The sequence below is a fragment of the Pseudochaenichthys georgianus genome, chromosome 23, assembly GCF_902827115.2.
Source record: "Pseudochaenichthys georgianus chromosome 23, fPseGeo1.2, whole genome shotgun sequence".
Classification (NCBI taxonomy): Eukaryota; Metazoa; Chordata; class Actinopteri; order Perciformes; family Channichthyidae; genus Pseudochaenichthys; species Pseudochaenichthys georgianus.
Genome location: NC_047525.1, coordinates 236,682 through 251,900, shown reverse-complemented (window position 1 = coordinate 251,900; position 15,219 = coordinate 236,682). Strand labels below are relative to the sequence as shown.

At 42.2% G+C, this 15,219-nt stretch overlaps 1 protein-coding gene across 1 annotated transcript in view; it reads left to right on the top strand.

The window, feature by feature from the left end:
• cog5 (component of oligomeric golgi complex 5) overlaps window positions 1–15,219 on the top strand; it is a 76,843-nt gene that overhangs the window by 12,388 nt on the left and 49,236 nt on the right. The window contains exons 4-6 of the mRNA XM_034075274.2: window positions 7,158–7,212; window positions 8,021–8,090; window positions 15,045–15,165. Of these exons, the coding sequence (XP_033931165.1) occupies window positions 7,158–7,212; window positions 8,021–8,090; window positions 15,045–15,165 (246 nt within the window). The remainder of the gene's footprint in view (window positions 1–7,157; window positions 7,213–8,020; window positions 8,091–15,044; window positions 15,166–15,219) is intronic.

Below are 15,219 nucleotides of genomic sequence, written 5' to 3'. Positions count from 1 at the left end.
ATGCATTTTTCAGAAAAAGTGGTAGTTTGGTAAACCGTGACATCAGCGACATGTCTGGTCTGAAAAATGCCCGAAAAGTAAAAGAATGGGAGATAAATAACCCAAAGTCTCCACATTTTATTGTATTTGTAATGTGTTTCTGGTCCTCTTTCAGTTGAGACAGTGTAGTTGAAGGATGTGTCAGGATGTAGATCCTGTGTGAACATTGGATAAAGCCAGGTTCATATTCTTGTTTCATGTTGTTGACATATTAGAGTCAAAGGTTTGCACAGAGCGAAATATCTTTGTGTTGCGCCATAAATCAGAAAATACTGCATTAAAAAAAGTCATTTCCTGCATGTTTCTACTGATACAGTGAGATATAAATAATGTACAGGCTTTCAGATTGCTGTAGCTCACTAAACAGAGACATTAACGACATCTTTGGTGTTGAAAATGTCAGAAAGTATGGGAGATAAATATCTCAAAATTGTATCATATTTTGTGTGTGTTTGTGGTCCTCAGTCTCGTCTCTGTTCCCTCACTCATTTGGGAGTGATTACCCATCAGCCCCGGGGGTGCAGAGGAAAGGCAGCGTTACCCCCGGTCTGCACGTTGTTTCTCTTTCAGAAACACAGAGGACTGTTTGTATGATGGATCACAGACACGCTGCAAACGGTGTCCGCCAAAAGTCGAGTCCAGTGTCTATGTAGTGTCATTTTTATTTGTTATAGTTTGGGAAGATTGAACATCGGTAGGGAAAGCCAGCTGAGTCGGTAGGCGGTAGAAACATGTCAAAAGCGGTAGACTACTGCCCAAATCGGTAGGGTTGGCAGGTATGTAACGGATCTGATACAGACTGATACAGATTTGAAAATAGTCTGACGTCAGTGACGAGGAGCTCCGCCTATATGGCCAACTCTCCACCAATCAGGGGAAGGAGAGGTTGCCGTGGCATGGCAACAGCATGGTAACGCTCGTAACTCGGCCCCTCCTTAGCAGGGGGGCGTGGTCAGCTGCAGCGCATGCAGAGACAGGGAAATGAGGCATGGCTAAAATGCATGATCTAAGATCTATAAGGTATAAATATACCTTATGTAGGGATGGCCCTACAATATATTATTCAAATATAGCATGATGGGTCAGCTTTAAGGTGATTGCGGACCATGCCTGTTTAAAATATAAATGTTACAAAACAAGTTATCAGCGTTAATCAATGCAGGTCCCAGATATGTACTGAGATCTTTCAAATGTGTGTGGCGATGTTAATGAAACCACAGAGGGGTTTGAACGGTCTGCCAGTATCTTACATTCTGTAACTGATTGCTTGTCTACTTTGAACACATTGAACCCTTCTCTTGCGTGAGGTCATACCCCCTTCCCATGCTATTTTCCGTCACAATTGACCCAGTGTGTTTTGCACCGTGATATCTCTGGAATCACTCAAAATGCAATGCAAGTGGTGATCATCAAGTGTATATGTGTGGAGGATGACACAAGGCATTGAGGTCATTGGATGAAAAACACAATAGTTATGATTAAAATAAAGGTGATTCGGTCACTTCAAGAGAAGGGTTACTAAGACCAGAGCAACATATCATTTGGTGGTAAGTAAAGTGCAATGCATGTTCATGAGTTATAATGACTCACCGTGGTATGCTGCAGTGTAGATCTCTTAATGCATGAATATACATTACACTTATTTACCACCAACAATGACATGCTATGATAAAGCATGCTTTGCAATTATAGCTGCCTCAATATTTTGTTCACTTTACTTGACTTACAATGAAATGATCATTTATATTACTGCATGGGCCTTTATTGCATATTGAGAATCCTTACTACATCAATGTAAGATGTGTATAGACAGCCCCATCAGCCAACTCCAGGTTAAAAGGAGACCATCATTAAGACACCTGCTGCAGTCGAGGACTGTCATCAAACTCTGCCTTTCATTTATTGCAGTTCTTGGGGTTTACCACCAGAGAAGGCCAGCACATTAAAGGGGACCTATTATGCAAAATCCACTTCCTCATGTCTCTTCTACATCAACATGTGTCCCCTCTTCTTCATGTCTCTTCTACATCAACATGTGTCCCCTCTTCTCCATGTCTCTTCTACATCAACATGTGTCCCCTCTTCTTCATGTCTCTTCTACATCAACATGTGTCCCCTCTTCTTCATGTCTCTTCTACATCAACATGTGTCCCCTCTTCTTCATGTCTCTTCTACATCAACATGTGTCCCCTCTTCTTCATGTCTCTTCTACATCAACATGTGTCCCCTCTTCTTCATGTCTCTTCTACATCAACATGTGTCCCCTCTTCTTCATGTCTCTTCCACATCAACATGTGTCCCCTCTTCTCCATGTCTCTTCTACATCAACATGTGTCCCCTCTTCTCCATGTCTCCTCTACATCAACATGTGTCCCCTCTTCTTCATGTCTCTTCTACATCAACACGTGTCCCCTCTTCTCCATGTCTCTTCTACATCAACATGTGTCCCCTCTTCTTCATGTCTCTTCTACATCAACATGTGTCCCCTCTTCTTCATGTCTCTTCCACATCAACATGTGTCCCCTCTTCTCCATGTCTCTTCTACATCAACATGTGTCCCCTCTTCTCCATGTCTCCTCTACATCAACATGTGTCCCCTCTTCTCCATGTCTCTTCTACATCAACATGTGTCCCCTCTTCTTCATGTCTCTTCTACATCAACATGTGTCCCCTCTTCTCCATGTCTCTTCTACATCAACATGTGTCCCCTCTTCTCCATGTCTCTTCCACATCAACATGTGTCCCCTCTTCTTCATGTCTCTTCTACATCAACATGTGTCCCCTCTTCTTCACGTCTCTTCTACATCAACATGTGTCCCCCTCTTCTTCATGTCTCTTCTACATCAACATGTGTCCCCTCTTCTCCATGTCTCTTCTACATCAACATGTGTCCCCTCTTCTTCATGTCTCTTCTACATCAACATGTGTCCCCTCTTCTTCATGTCTCTTCTACATCAACATGTGTCCCCTCTTCTCCATGTCTCTTCTACATCAACATGTGTCCCCTCTTCTCCATGTCTCTTCCACATCAACATGTGTCCCCTCTTCTCCATGTCTCTTCTACATCAACATGTGTCCCCTCTTCTCCATGTCTCCTCTACATCAACATGTGTCCCCTCTTCTCCATGTCTCTTCTACATCAACATGTGTCCCCTCTTCTTCATGTCTCTTCTACATCAACATGTGTCCCCTCTTCTCCATGTCTCTTCTACATCAACATGTGTCCCCTCTTCTCCATGTCTCTTCCACATCAACATGTGTCCCCTCTTCTTCATGTCTCTTCTACATCAACATGTGTCCCCTCTTCTCCATGTCTCTTCTACATCAACATGTGTCCCCTCTTCTTCATGTCTCTTCTACATCAACATGTGTCCCCTCTTCTCCATGTCTCTTCTACATCAACATGTGTCCCCTCTTCTCCATGTCTCTTCCACATCAACATGTGTCCCCTCTTCTCCATGTCTCTTCTACATCAACATGTGTCCCCTCTTCTCCATGTCTCCTCTACATCAACATGTGTCCCCTCTTCTCCATGTCTCTTCTACATCAACATGTGTCCCCTCTTCTTCATGTCTCTTCTACATCAACATGTGTCCCCTCTTCTCCATGTCTCTTCTACATCAACATGTGTCCCCTCTTCTCCATGTCTCTTCCACATCAACATGTGTCCCCTCTTCTTCATGTCTCTTCTACATCAACATGTGTCCCCTCTTCTTCACGTCTCTTCTACATCAACATGTGTCCCCTCTTCTTCATGTCTCTTCTACATCAACATGTGTCCCCTCTTCTACATGTCTCTTCTACATCAACATGTGTCCCCTCTTCTCCATGTCTCTTCTACATCAACATGTGTCCCCTCTTCTTCATGTCTCTTCTACATCAACATGTGTCCCCTCTCTCCATGTCTCCTCTACATCAACATGTGTCCCCTCTTCTCCATGTCTCTTCCACATCAACATGTGTCCCCTCTTCTTCATGTCTCTTCTACATCAACATGTGTCCCCTCTTCTTCACGTCTCTTCTACATCAACATGTGTCCCCTCTTCTTCATGTCTCTTCTACATCAACATGTGTCCCCTCTTCTACATGTCTCTTCTACATCAACATGTGTCCCCTCTTCTCCATGTCTCTTCTACATCAACACGTGTCCCCTCTTCTCCATGTCTCTTCTTACATCAACATGTGTCCCCCTCTTCTCCATGTCTCTTCTACATCAACATGTGTCCCCTCTTCTTCATGTCTCTTCTACATCAACATGTGTCCCCTCTTCTTCACGTCTCTTCTACATCAACATGTGTCCCCTCTTCTTCATGTCTCTTCTACATCAACATGTGTCCCCTCTTCTTCATGTCTCTTCTACATCAACATGTATCGCCTCTTCTCCATGTCTCTTCTACATCAACATGTGTCCCCTCTTCTCCATGTCTCTTCTACATCAACATGTGTCCCCTCTTCTTCATGTCTCTTCTACATCAACATGTGTCCCCTCTTCTTCACGTCTCTTCTACATCAACATGTGTCCCCTCTTCTTCATGTCTCTTCTACATCAACATGTGTCCCCTCTTCTTCATGTCTCTTCTACATCAACATGTATCGCCTCTTCTCCATGTCTCTTCTACATCAACATGTGTCCCCTCTTCTTCGTGTCTCTTCTACATCAACATGTGTCCCCTCTTCTACATCAACATGTGTCCCCTCTTCTTCATGTCTCTTCTACATCAACATGTGTCCCCTCTTCTTCGTGTCTCTTCTACATCAACATGTGTCCCCTCTTCTTCGTGTCTCTTCTACATCAATATGTGTCCCCTCTTCTCCATGTCTCTTCTACATCAACATGTGTCCCCTCTTCTTCGTGTCTCTTCTACATCAACATGTGTCCCCTCTTCTACATCAACATGTGTCCCCTCTTCTCCATGTCTCTTCTACATCAACATGTGTCCCCTCTTCTTCGTGTCTCTTCTACATCAACATGTGTCCCCTCTTCTTCATGTCTCTTCTACATCAACATGTGTCCCCTCTTCTCCATGTCTCTTCTACATCAACATGTGTCCCCTCTTCTTCATGTCTCTTCTACATCAACATGTGTCCCCTCTTCTCCATGTCTCTTCTACATCAACATGTGTCCCCTCTTCTACATGTCTCTTCTACATCAACATGTGTCCCCTCTTCTTCGTGTCTCTTCTACATCAACATGTGTCCCCTCTTCTTCGTGTCTCTTCTACATCAACATGTGTCCCCTCTTCTACATCAACATGTGTCCCCTCTTCTTCATGTCTCTTCTACATCAACATGTGTCCCCTCTTCTTCATGTCTCTTCTACATCAACATGTGTCCCCTCTTCTCCATGTCTCTTCTACATCAACATGTGTCCCCTCTTCTTCATGTCTCTTCTACATCAACATGTGTCCCCTCTTCTCCATGTCTCTTCTACATCAACATGTGTCCCCTCTTCTTCGTGTCTCTTCTACATCAACATGTGTCCCCTCTTCTTCATGTCTCTTCTACATCAACATGTGTCCCCTCTTCTCCATGTCTCTTCTACATCAACATGTGTCCCCCTCTTCTCCATGTCTCTTCTACATCAACATGTGTCCCCTCTTCTCCATGTCTCTTCTACATCAACATGTGTCCCCTCTTCTCCGTGTCTCTTCTACATCAACATGTGTCCCCTCTTCTCCATGTCTCTTCTACATCAACATGTGTCCCCTCTTCTCCATGTCTCTTCTACATCAACATGTGTCCCCTCTTCTCCATGTCTCTTCTACATCAACATGTGTCCCCTCTTCTTCATGTCTCTTCTACATCAACATGTGTCCCCTCTTCTTCATGTCTCTTCTACATCAACATGTGTCCCCTCTTCTCCATGTCTCTTCTACATCAACATGTGTCCCCTCCTCTCCATGTCTCTTCTACATCAACATGTGTCCCCTCTTCTCCATGTCTCTTCTACATCAACATGTGTCCCCTCTTCTCCATGTCTCTTCTACATCAACATGTGTCCCCTCTTCTCCATGTCTCTTCTACATCAACATGTGTCCCCTCTTCTCCATGTCTCTTCTACATCAACATGTGTCCCCTCTTCTTCATGTCTCTTCTACATCAACATGTGTCCCCTCTTCTCCATGTCTCTTCTACATCAACATGTGTCCCCTCTTCTCCATGTCTCTTCTACATCAACATGTGTCCCCTCTTCTCCATGTCTCTTCTACATCAACATGTGTCCCCTCTTCTCCATGTCTCTTCTACATCAACATGTGTCCCCTCTTCTCCATGTCTCTTCTACATCAACATGTGTCCCCTCTTCTCCATGTCTCTTCTACATCAACATGTGTCCCCTCTTCTTCATGTCTCTTCTACATCAACATGTGTCCCCTCTTCTTCACGTCTCTTCTACATCAACATGTGTCCCCTCTTCTTCATGTCTCTTCTACATCAACATGTGTCCCCTCTTCTCCATGTCTCTTCTACATCAACATGTGTCCCCTCTTCTCCATGTCTCTTCTACATCAACATGTGTCCCCTCTTCTTCATGTCTCTTCTACATCAACATGTGTCCCCTCTTCTTCACGTCTCTTCTACATCAACATGTGTCCCCTCTTCTCCATGTCTCTTCTACATCAACATGTGTCCCCTCTTCTCCATGTCTCTTCTACATCAACATGTGTCCCCTCTTCTCCATGTCTCTTCTACATCAACATGTGTCCCCTCTTCTCCATGTCTCTTCTACATCAACATGTGTCCCCTCTTCTCCATGTCTCTTCTACATCAACATGTGTCCCCTCTTCTCCATGTCTCTTCTACATCAACATGTGTCCCCTCTTCTCCATGTCTCTTCTACATCAACATGTGTCCCCTCTTCTCCATGTCTCTTCTACATCAACATGTGTCCCCTCTTCTCCATGTCTCTTCTACATCAACATGTGTCCCAACATTATTTTCATCTAAAGTAACAGACAGAGAAACAGGGCTGAAACAGAGGGGATTATGGGTAATGCTGTTTGGTGTTTGGAGCCAGAGACATGTTGTGTGTACATGTGAGACCTGTGATATATAGATGGAAAACAGGATAACAGGGGACCTCTCAAAGGTACTGTACTGACAGCAAGTCTTGTTTCCAGGGGTCCTTCAGATGATGCAGACCAGGATCAGTGCTCTGCAGGCGGCTGTGGACAGGTAACGTGCTTCCTGTGGCTCACACGGCTTACAGCCACGGTCTCCATTCTGCACGGGTCCTCTTCACTGGGCATGGACATGATATCATTCTAGATTAGTGTTGACTTATCGCAGTATATAACAAACGCTTCCTCTATTATCTCTTGGCGGAACACAATCCAGTGAAGAAACTAAGGCCTTTGATGTCTAATTTAAGTTTGAACCTAAATGGGTCATAGTCTCTTCTAAGAGGACAATAAAGAATCACAAAGCACACAGTAAAGCAACAGTGATTAAATATGTTGGATTACGTTTTAACTTTGTAATAGTGATAGAAATCAATTACAATATCAGCAGCACCTCTTCCATTGTTGCCTGTCCCCCGAACGTAACTCACTAAACAGCGCTTGTTCAACCGCTCAAAAGCCAGCCTCCACCAACATCTTTAACAGATGTTTGAGTGTTACAGAGAATGCCCATCTTCAGCCTTAATTACTCATTGTTAACAGGTGATGCTATTTTTCTAAACTCATTATCTTATTTGTTTAGGTTTGTCTTATTAGGTAATTGTTTTATAGTGATAAATGAATCAAATGTTTAATAATGATTCATTTACCCTCCCACAAAACAGCTGAAAATAACTTTTTGATGCAATCTGAAACAATTGTGGTCCGCTGATAACAAGTCTCAGATGACAGGTTCATAAAGATTATACATATCATTTTTATATATTACTTTTCGAGATACGCAAAGATGCTTCAGGATTTGTGCGGTGATGCTTTTATGAGCAACTCTCTGGTTCCTAATGAAACGTTGCAAATCTCTTCAGGATAAGGACGAAGATTGTTGACCCGTACAACAAGATTGTGGCCAGGATCACCCAGCTGGCCAGACTGCAGGTAACTCCCACACACACTGCATGGTGATGCTGTTTGAATCTGGCCCTGTGTCCACATCGCGCCTTCTCTTGAAAGAGGCCAGCAGAGCGTCAGGGAGCTCTTCCTCTCAGCCTTTCATAAAAAAACGCAACCAGCGATTTTTCATTGTTTCAGTGTCAACGATATCCTGCCTGTGTATTGCTCTGTACCGTACCTTTGTTTGACTTATCATGAGCACCAAACGCTTTGAATGAGTGAGCTTCATCTCATGGCAATACAAGTACAACACTCACCGGCAGCAACATCCAGGGTCTGCCGGCTGACCTGCTCAAACAAATGAGTGTTTCCCTCTTTGTTATGATGGTCTCGGTGCGAAAGACACAGCCAATAAGGAGCTTCCCCTCCAATGTGTACACTGACACTACCAGTCACTAGGGTTGCAAAGGGGCGGAACATTTCCGGTAAATTTCCGGAAAGTTTCCATGGGAAGTTAAGCTGGGCATTTTGGAAATATTCGATGCAAAATTAAACAAAAAACATGACATTTCAACAGATTCTTTTTAATTTATCGAGTGGCCTGTGTTCGTCGTCCATAACATACACCTGCCCATACCATAACCCCACCACCACCATGGGCCACTCGATTCACAACATGAACCTACCCCTAACCCTAATCCTACCCCTCACACCAGATACTGACTGGTTTTCGACACAGAATCACAGAGGCCCTCACCCCCTAGATACACCTCTGTTCATCCTCTTCCTCCTTCTCCTTCTTCTCCAGCTTATCCTCCCCCCCTCCTCTAACCACCTATCATTAAACTTACATCCTTCTTGCAGTCAGTTAGTAGGCTTGTTTGAGACCAGCAAGACCTGCGCAGACCTGCGCAGTTGCGATCAACGTCTTGCTCGTGCGTTGCATGATGGGTAGTCATTTTGTCCGACTTGCTCTGGAGGCTCGCCCACATGAGACGTTGAAATCTCGCGGGACAAAGACGCCCGCAGCCTTGAGAGCGAGGCGAGTTGGCGCAGTTGCTCTCCACGAGCTGCGGAAGCGAAATGCTTGATGGGAAACGGCTCGCTGGTATCTCGAGCTGAGCGCTCATTGGTGGGTTTTACCACGTGCTGCTGATGAAGCTCTCCCATTGGCTGGCAACAGTTTGTTGTTGTTTTGTGTCAGTTTTACGTCGCCACATCCATTCCCATTTTTCATCATTGTTCCACAATGTTTATCATCATGAAATTAATATCTATATATTTTATACTATACTGCTTACCGTTTTCATACTGTATATATCTTAGCATATTCATACACACTGTTCATACTGCTCTCAGGCTGATATCTAGTGTATTAATACACACTGTTCATACTGCTCTCAGGCTGATATCTAGTGTATTCATACACACTGTTCATACTGCTCACAGGCTGATATCTAGTGTATTAATACACACTGTTCATACTGCTCTCAGGCTGATATCTAGTGTATTCATACACACTGTTCATATTGCTCACAAGCTGATATCTAGCATATTAATACACACTGTTCATACTGCTCACAGGCTGATATCTAGTGTATTAATACACACTGTTCATACTGCTCTCAGGCTGATATCTAGTGTATTAATACACACTGTTCATACTGCTCTCAGGCTGATACCTAGTGTATTCATACACACTGTTCATACTGCTCTCAGGCTGATATCTAGTGTATTAATACACACTGTTCATACTGCTCTCAGGCTGATATCTAGTGTATTAATACACACTGTTCATACTGCTCACAGGCTGATATCTAGTGTATTAATACACACTGTTCATACTGCTCTCAGGCTGATATCTAGTGTATTAATACACACTGTTCATACTGCTCTCAGGCTGATATCTAGTGTATTAATACACACTGTTCATACTGCTCACAGGCTGATATCTAGTGTATTAATACACACTGTTCATACTGCTCTCAGGCTGATATCTAGTGTATTAATACACACTGTTCATACTGCTCTCAGGCTGATATCTAGTGTATTCATACACACTGTTCATACTGCTCACAGGCTGATATCTAGTGTATTAATACACACTGTTCATACTGCTCTCAGGCTGATATCTAGTGTATTCATACACACTGTTCATACTGCTCTCAGGCTGATATCTAGTGTATTAATACACACTGTTCATACTGCTCTACAGGCTGATATCTAGTGTATTAATACACACTGTTCATACTGCTCTCAGGCTGATATCTAGTGTATTAATACACACTGTTCATACTGCTCTACAGGCTGATATCTAGTGTATTAATACACACTGTTCATACTGCTCTCAGGCTGATATCTAGTGTATTAATACACACTGTTCATACTGCTCTCAGGCTGATATCTAGTGTATTCATACACACTGTTCATACTGCTCTCAGGCTGATATCTAGTGTATTAATACACACTGTTCATACTGCTCTCAGGCTGATATCTAGTGTATTAATACACACTGTTCATACTGCTCTCAGGCTGATATCTAGTGTATTAATACACACTGTTCATACTGCTCTCAGGCTGATATCTAGTGTATTAATACACACTGTTCATACTGCTCTCAGGCTGATATCTAGTGTATTAATACACACTGTTCATACTGCTCACAGGCTGATATCTAGTGTATTAATACACACTGTTCATACTGCTCTCAGGCTGATATCTAGTGTATTAATACACACTGTTCATACTGCTCTCAGGCTGATATCTAGTGTATTAATACACACTGTTCATACTGCTCATCAGCCTGATATCTAGTGTATTAATACACACTGTTCATACTGCTCTCAGGCTGATATCTAGTGTATTAATACACACTGTTCATACTGCTCTCAGGCTGATATCTAGTGTATTAATACACACTGTTCATACTGCTCATCAGCCTGATATCTAGTGTATTAATACACACTGTTCATACTGCTCTCAGGCTGATATCTAGTGTATTAATACACACTGTTCATACTGCTCTCAGGCTGATATCTAGTGTATTAATACACACTGTTCATACTGCTCTCAGGCTGATATCTAGTGTATTCATACACACTGTTCATACTGCTCTCAGGCTGATATCTAGTGTATTAATACACACTGTTCATACTGCTCTCAGGCTGATATCTAGTGTATTAATACACACTGTTCATACTGCTCTCAGGCTGATATCTAGTGTATTAATACACACTGTTCATACTGCTCTCAGGCTGATATCTAGTGTATTAATACACACTGTTCATACTGCTCTCAGGCTGATATCTAGTGTATTAATACACACTGTTCATACTGCTCACAGGCTGATATCTAGTGTATTAATACACACTGTTCATACTGCTCTCAGGCTGATATCTAGTGTATTAATACACACTGTTCATACTGCTCTCAGGCTGATATCTAGTGTATTAATACACACTGTTCATACTGCTCTCAGGCTGATATCTAGTGTATTAATACACACTGTTCATACTGCTCTCAGGCTGATATCTAGTGTATTAATACACACTGTTCATACTGCTCTCAGGCTGATATCTAGTGTATTAATACACACTGTTCATACTGCTCTCAGGCTGATATCTAGTGTATTAATACACACTGTTCATACTGCTCTCAGGCTGATATCTAGTGTATTAATACACACTGTTCATACTGCTCTCAGGCTGATATCTAGTGTATTAATACACACTGTTCATACTGCTCTCAGGCTGATATCTAGTGTATTAATACACACTGTTCATACTGCTCTCAGGCTGATATCTAGTGTATTAATACACACTGTTCATACTGCTCTCAGGCTGATATCTAGTGTATTAATACACACTGTTCATACTGCTCTCAGGCTGATATCTAGTGTATTAATACACACTGTTCATACTGCTCTCAGGCTGATATCTAGTGTATTAATACACACTGTTCATACTGCTCTCAGGCTGATATCTAGTGTATTAATACACACTGTTCATACTGCTCTCAGGCTGATATCTAGTGTATTAATACACACTGTTCATACTGCTCTCAGGCTGATATCTAGTGTATTAATACACACTGTTCATACTGCTCTCAGGCTGATATCTAGTGTATTAATACACACTGTTCATACTGCTCTCAGGCTGATATCTAGTGTATTAATACACACTGTTCATACTGCTCTCAGGCTGATATCTAGTGTATTAATACACACTGTTCATACTGCTCTCAGGCTGATATCTAGTGTATTAATACACACTGTTCATACTGCTCTCAGGCTGATATCTAGTGTATTAATACACACTGTTCATACTGCTCTCAGGCTGATATCTAGTGTATTAATACACACTGTTCATACTGCTCTCAGGCTGATATCTAGTGTATTAATACACACTGTTCATACTGCTCTCAGGCTGATATCTAGTGTATTAATACACACTGTTCATACTGCTCTCAGGCTGATATCTAGTGTATTAATACACACTGTTCATACTGCTCTCAGGCTGATATCTAGTGTATTAATACACACTGTTCATACTGCTCTCAGGCTGATATCTAGTGTATTAATACACACTGTTCATACTGCTCTCAGGCTGATATCTAGTGTATTAATACACACTGTTCATACTGCTCTCAGGCTGATATCTAGTGTATTAATACACACTGTTCATACTGCTCTCAGGCTGATATCTAGTGTATTAATACACACTGTTCATACTGCTCTCAGGCTGATATCTAGTGTATTAATACACACTGTTCATACTGCTCTCAGGCTGATATCTAGTGTATTAATACACACTGTTCATACTGCTCTCAGGCTGATATCTAGTGTATTAATACACACTGTTCATACTGCTCTCAGGCTGATATCTAGTGTATTAATACACACTGTTCATACTGCTCTCAGGCTGATATCTAGTGTATTAATACACACTGTTCATACTGCTCTCAGGCTGATATCTAGTGTATTAATACACACTGTTCATACTGCTCTCAGGCTGATATCTAGTGTATTAATACACACTGTTCATACTGCTCTCAGGCTGATATCTAGTGTATTAATACACACTGTTCATACTGCTCTCAGGCTGATATCTAGTGTATTAATACACACTGTTCATACTGCTCTCAGGCTGATATCTAGTGTATTAATACACACTGTTCATACTGCTCTCAGGCTGATATCTAGTGTATTAATACACACTGTTCATACTGCTCTCAGGCTGATATCTAGTGTATTAATACACACTGTTCATACTGCTCTCAGGCTGATATCTAGTGTATTAATACACACTGTTCATACTGCTCTCAGGCTGATATCTAGTGTATTAATACACACTGTTCATACTGCTCTCAGGCTGATATCTAGTGTATTAATACACACTGTTCATACTGCTCTCAGGCTGATATCTAGTGTATTAATACACACTGTTCATACTGCTCTCAGGCTGATATCTAGTGTATTAATACACACTGTTCATACTGCTCTCAGGCTGATATCTAGTGTATTAATACACACTGTTCATACTGCTCTCAGGCTGATATCTAGTGTATTAATACACACTGTTCATACTGCTCTCAGGCTGATATCTAGTGTATTAATACACACTGTTCATACTGCTCTCAGGCTGATATCTAGTGTATTAATACACACTGTTCATACTGCTCTCAGGCTGATATCTAGTGTATTAATACACACTGTTCATACTGCTCTCAGGCTGATATCTAGTGTATTAATACACACTGTTCATACTGCTCTCAGGCTGATATCTAGTGTATTAATACACACTGTTCATACTGCTCTCAGGCTGATATCTAGTGTATTAATACACACTGTTCATACTGCTCTCAGGCTGATATCTAGTGTATTAATACACACTGTTCATACTGCTCACAGGCTGATATCTAGTGTATTAATACACACTGTTCATACTGCTCTCAGGCTGATATCTAGTGTATTAATACACACTGTTCATACTGCTCTCAGGCTGATATCTAGTGTATTAATACACACTGTTCATACTGCTCTCAGGCTGATATCTAGTGTATTAATACACACTGTTTATTCATCATTCAATTCATTCTGTAGATTGTGTACATTACTTTCCACTTCACTGCTTGTTGCACCTGGTTAGAAGCTAAACTGCATTTCGTTGTCTCCTGTAATATGGGCAATAACAATAAAGTTGAATCTAATCTTGAGCAGGAACAAATGTATTTACTTAGTACATATCTGACATTAACGACACAACACATGTGTGCATTCTTTATAAATGCAAACCGAGTCAAGCCGACTCCGGAGGTGGCGGTATGCACCTTAAAGTTGTTTGCAATCCGCCAAAAAACCGAGAGAAGAAGAAGAAGAATGCGAAGAAGAAGATGAAGAAGAAGAAGCCGACTCGGAGCTGTCCGACTTCAGGCGAGCTTTTTGACACCTCCCCCGGCTGCGATCGGCTACTCTCGTCTACTTTGGAGGCGAGCCGCAATGTGTCTCAAACAAGCCTCTTTACAGTGGGCTGTCCTTCTCTCAGGGTTTTACACATGCACAACTCAATAAACCTTTTCTTGCTTTCCATCTTTGTTGAACTTGGTCTACCCAAAATGAATACATTCTGTATTTCCTCCAGATACATATGTGCGAACATGGTGTAGTTAAAGAGCAGAAATATCTCCATGGTTACCATTGCTATGCATTGGCATAGCAACCATAAAGTGTAGTATTTGTAGCTCTGCCTGGCTTTGGAAGCAAGCATTACTGACAAACCAGATCGCTCAGTGTCTTCTTAAAATGTACACTATGTTTTTGAGAAGAGGAGAGAACCATTTGACCAAAGTGCTGCTCCTTGATCAAACAAAGCGAAATTATTCAATAATAATGAATCTTTCATTCTGATCGGAGCTATATTTACTGCTTATGCCCTGGATATTGGGTTGAAGCTTGCGTCACGTATCTCACCATGTTTCCTCATCTATCTCTTCCTGCTCCAGGTGGCCTGTGACCTGCTGCGGAGGATCATTCGGATCCTGTACCTCAGCAAGAGGCTGCAGGGCCAGCTGCAGGGGGGCAGCAGGGAGATCACCAAGGCTGCACAGAGCCTCAACGAATTAGGTAAGGACAGGCATCTTTATTTAAGGTACAATTATCTTTCTACACAACTACAAC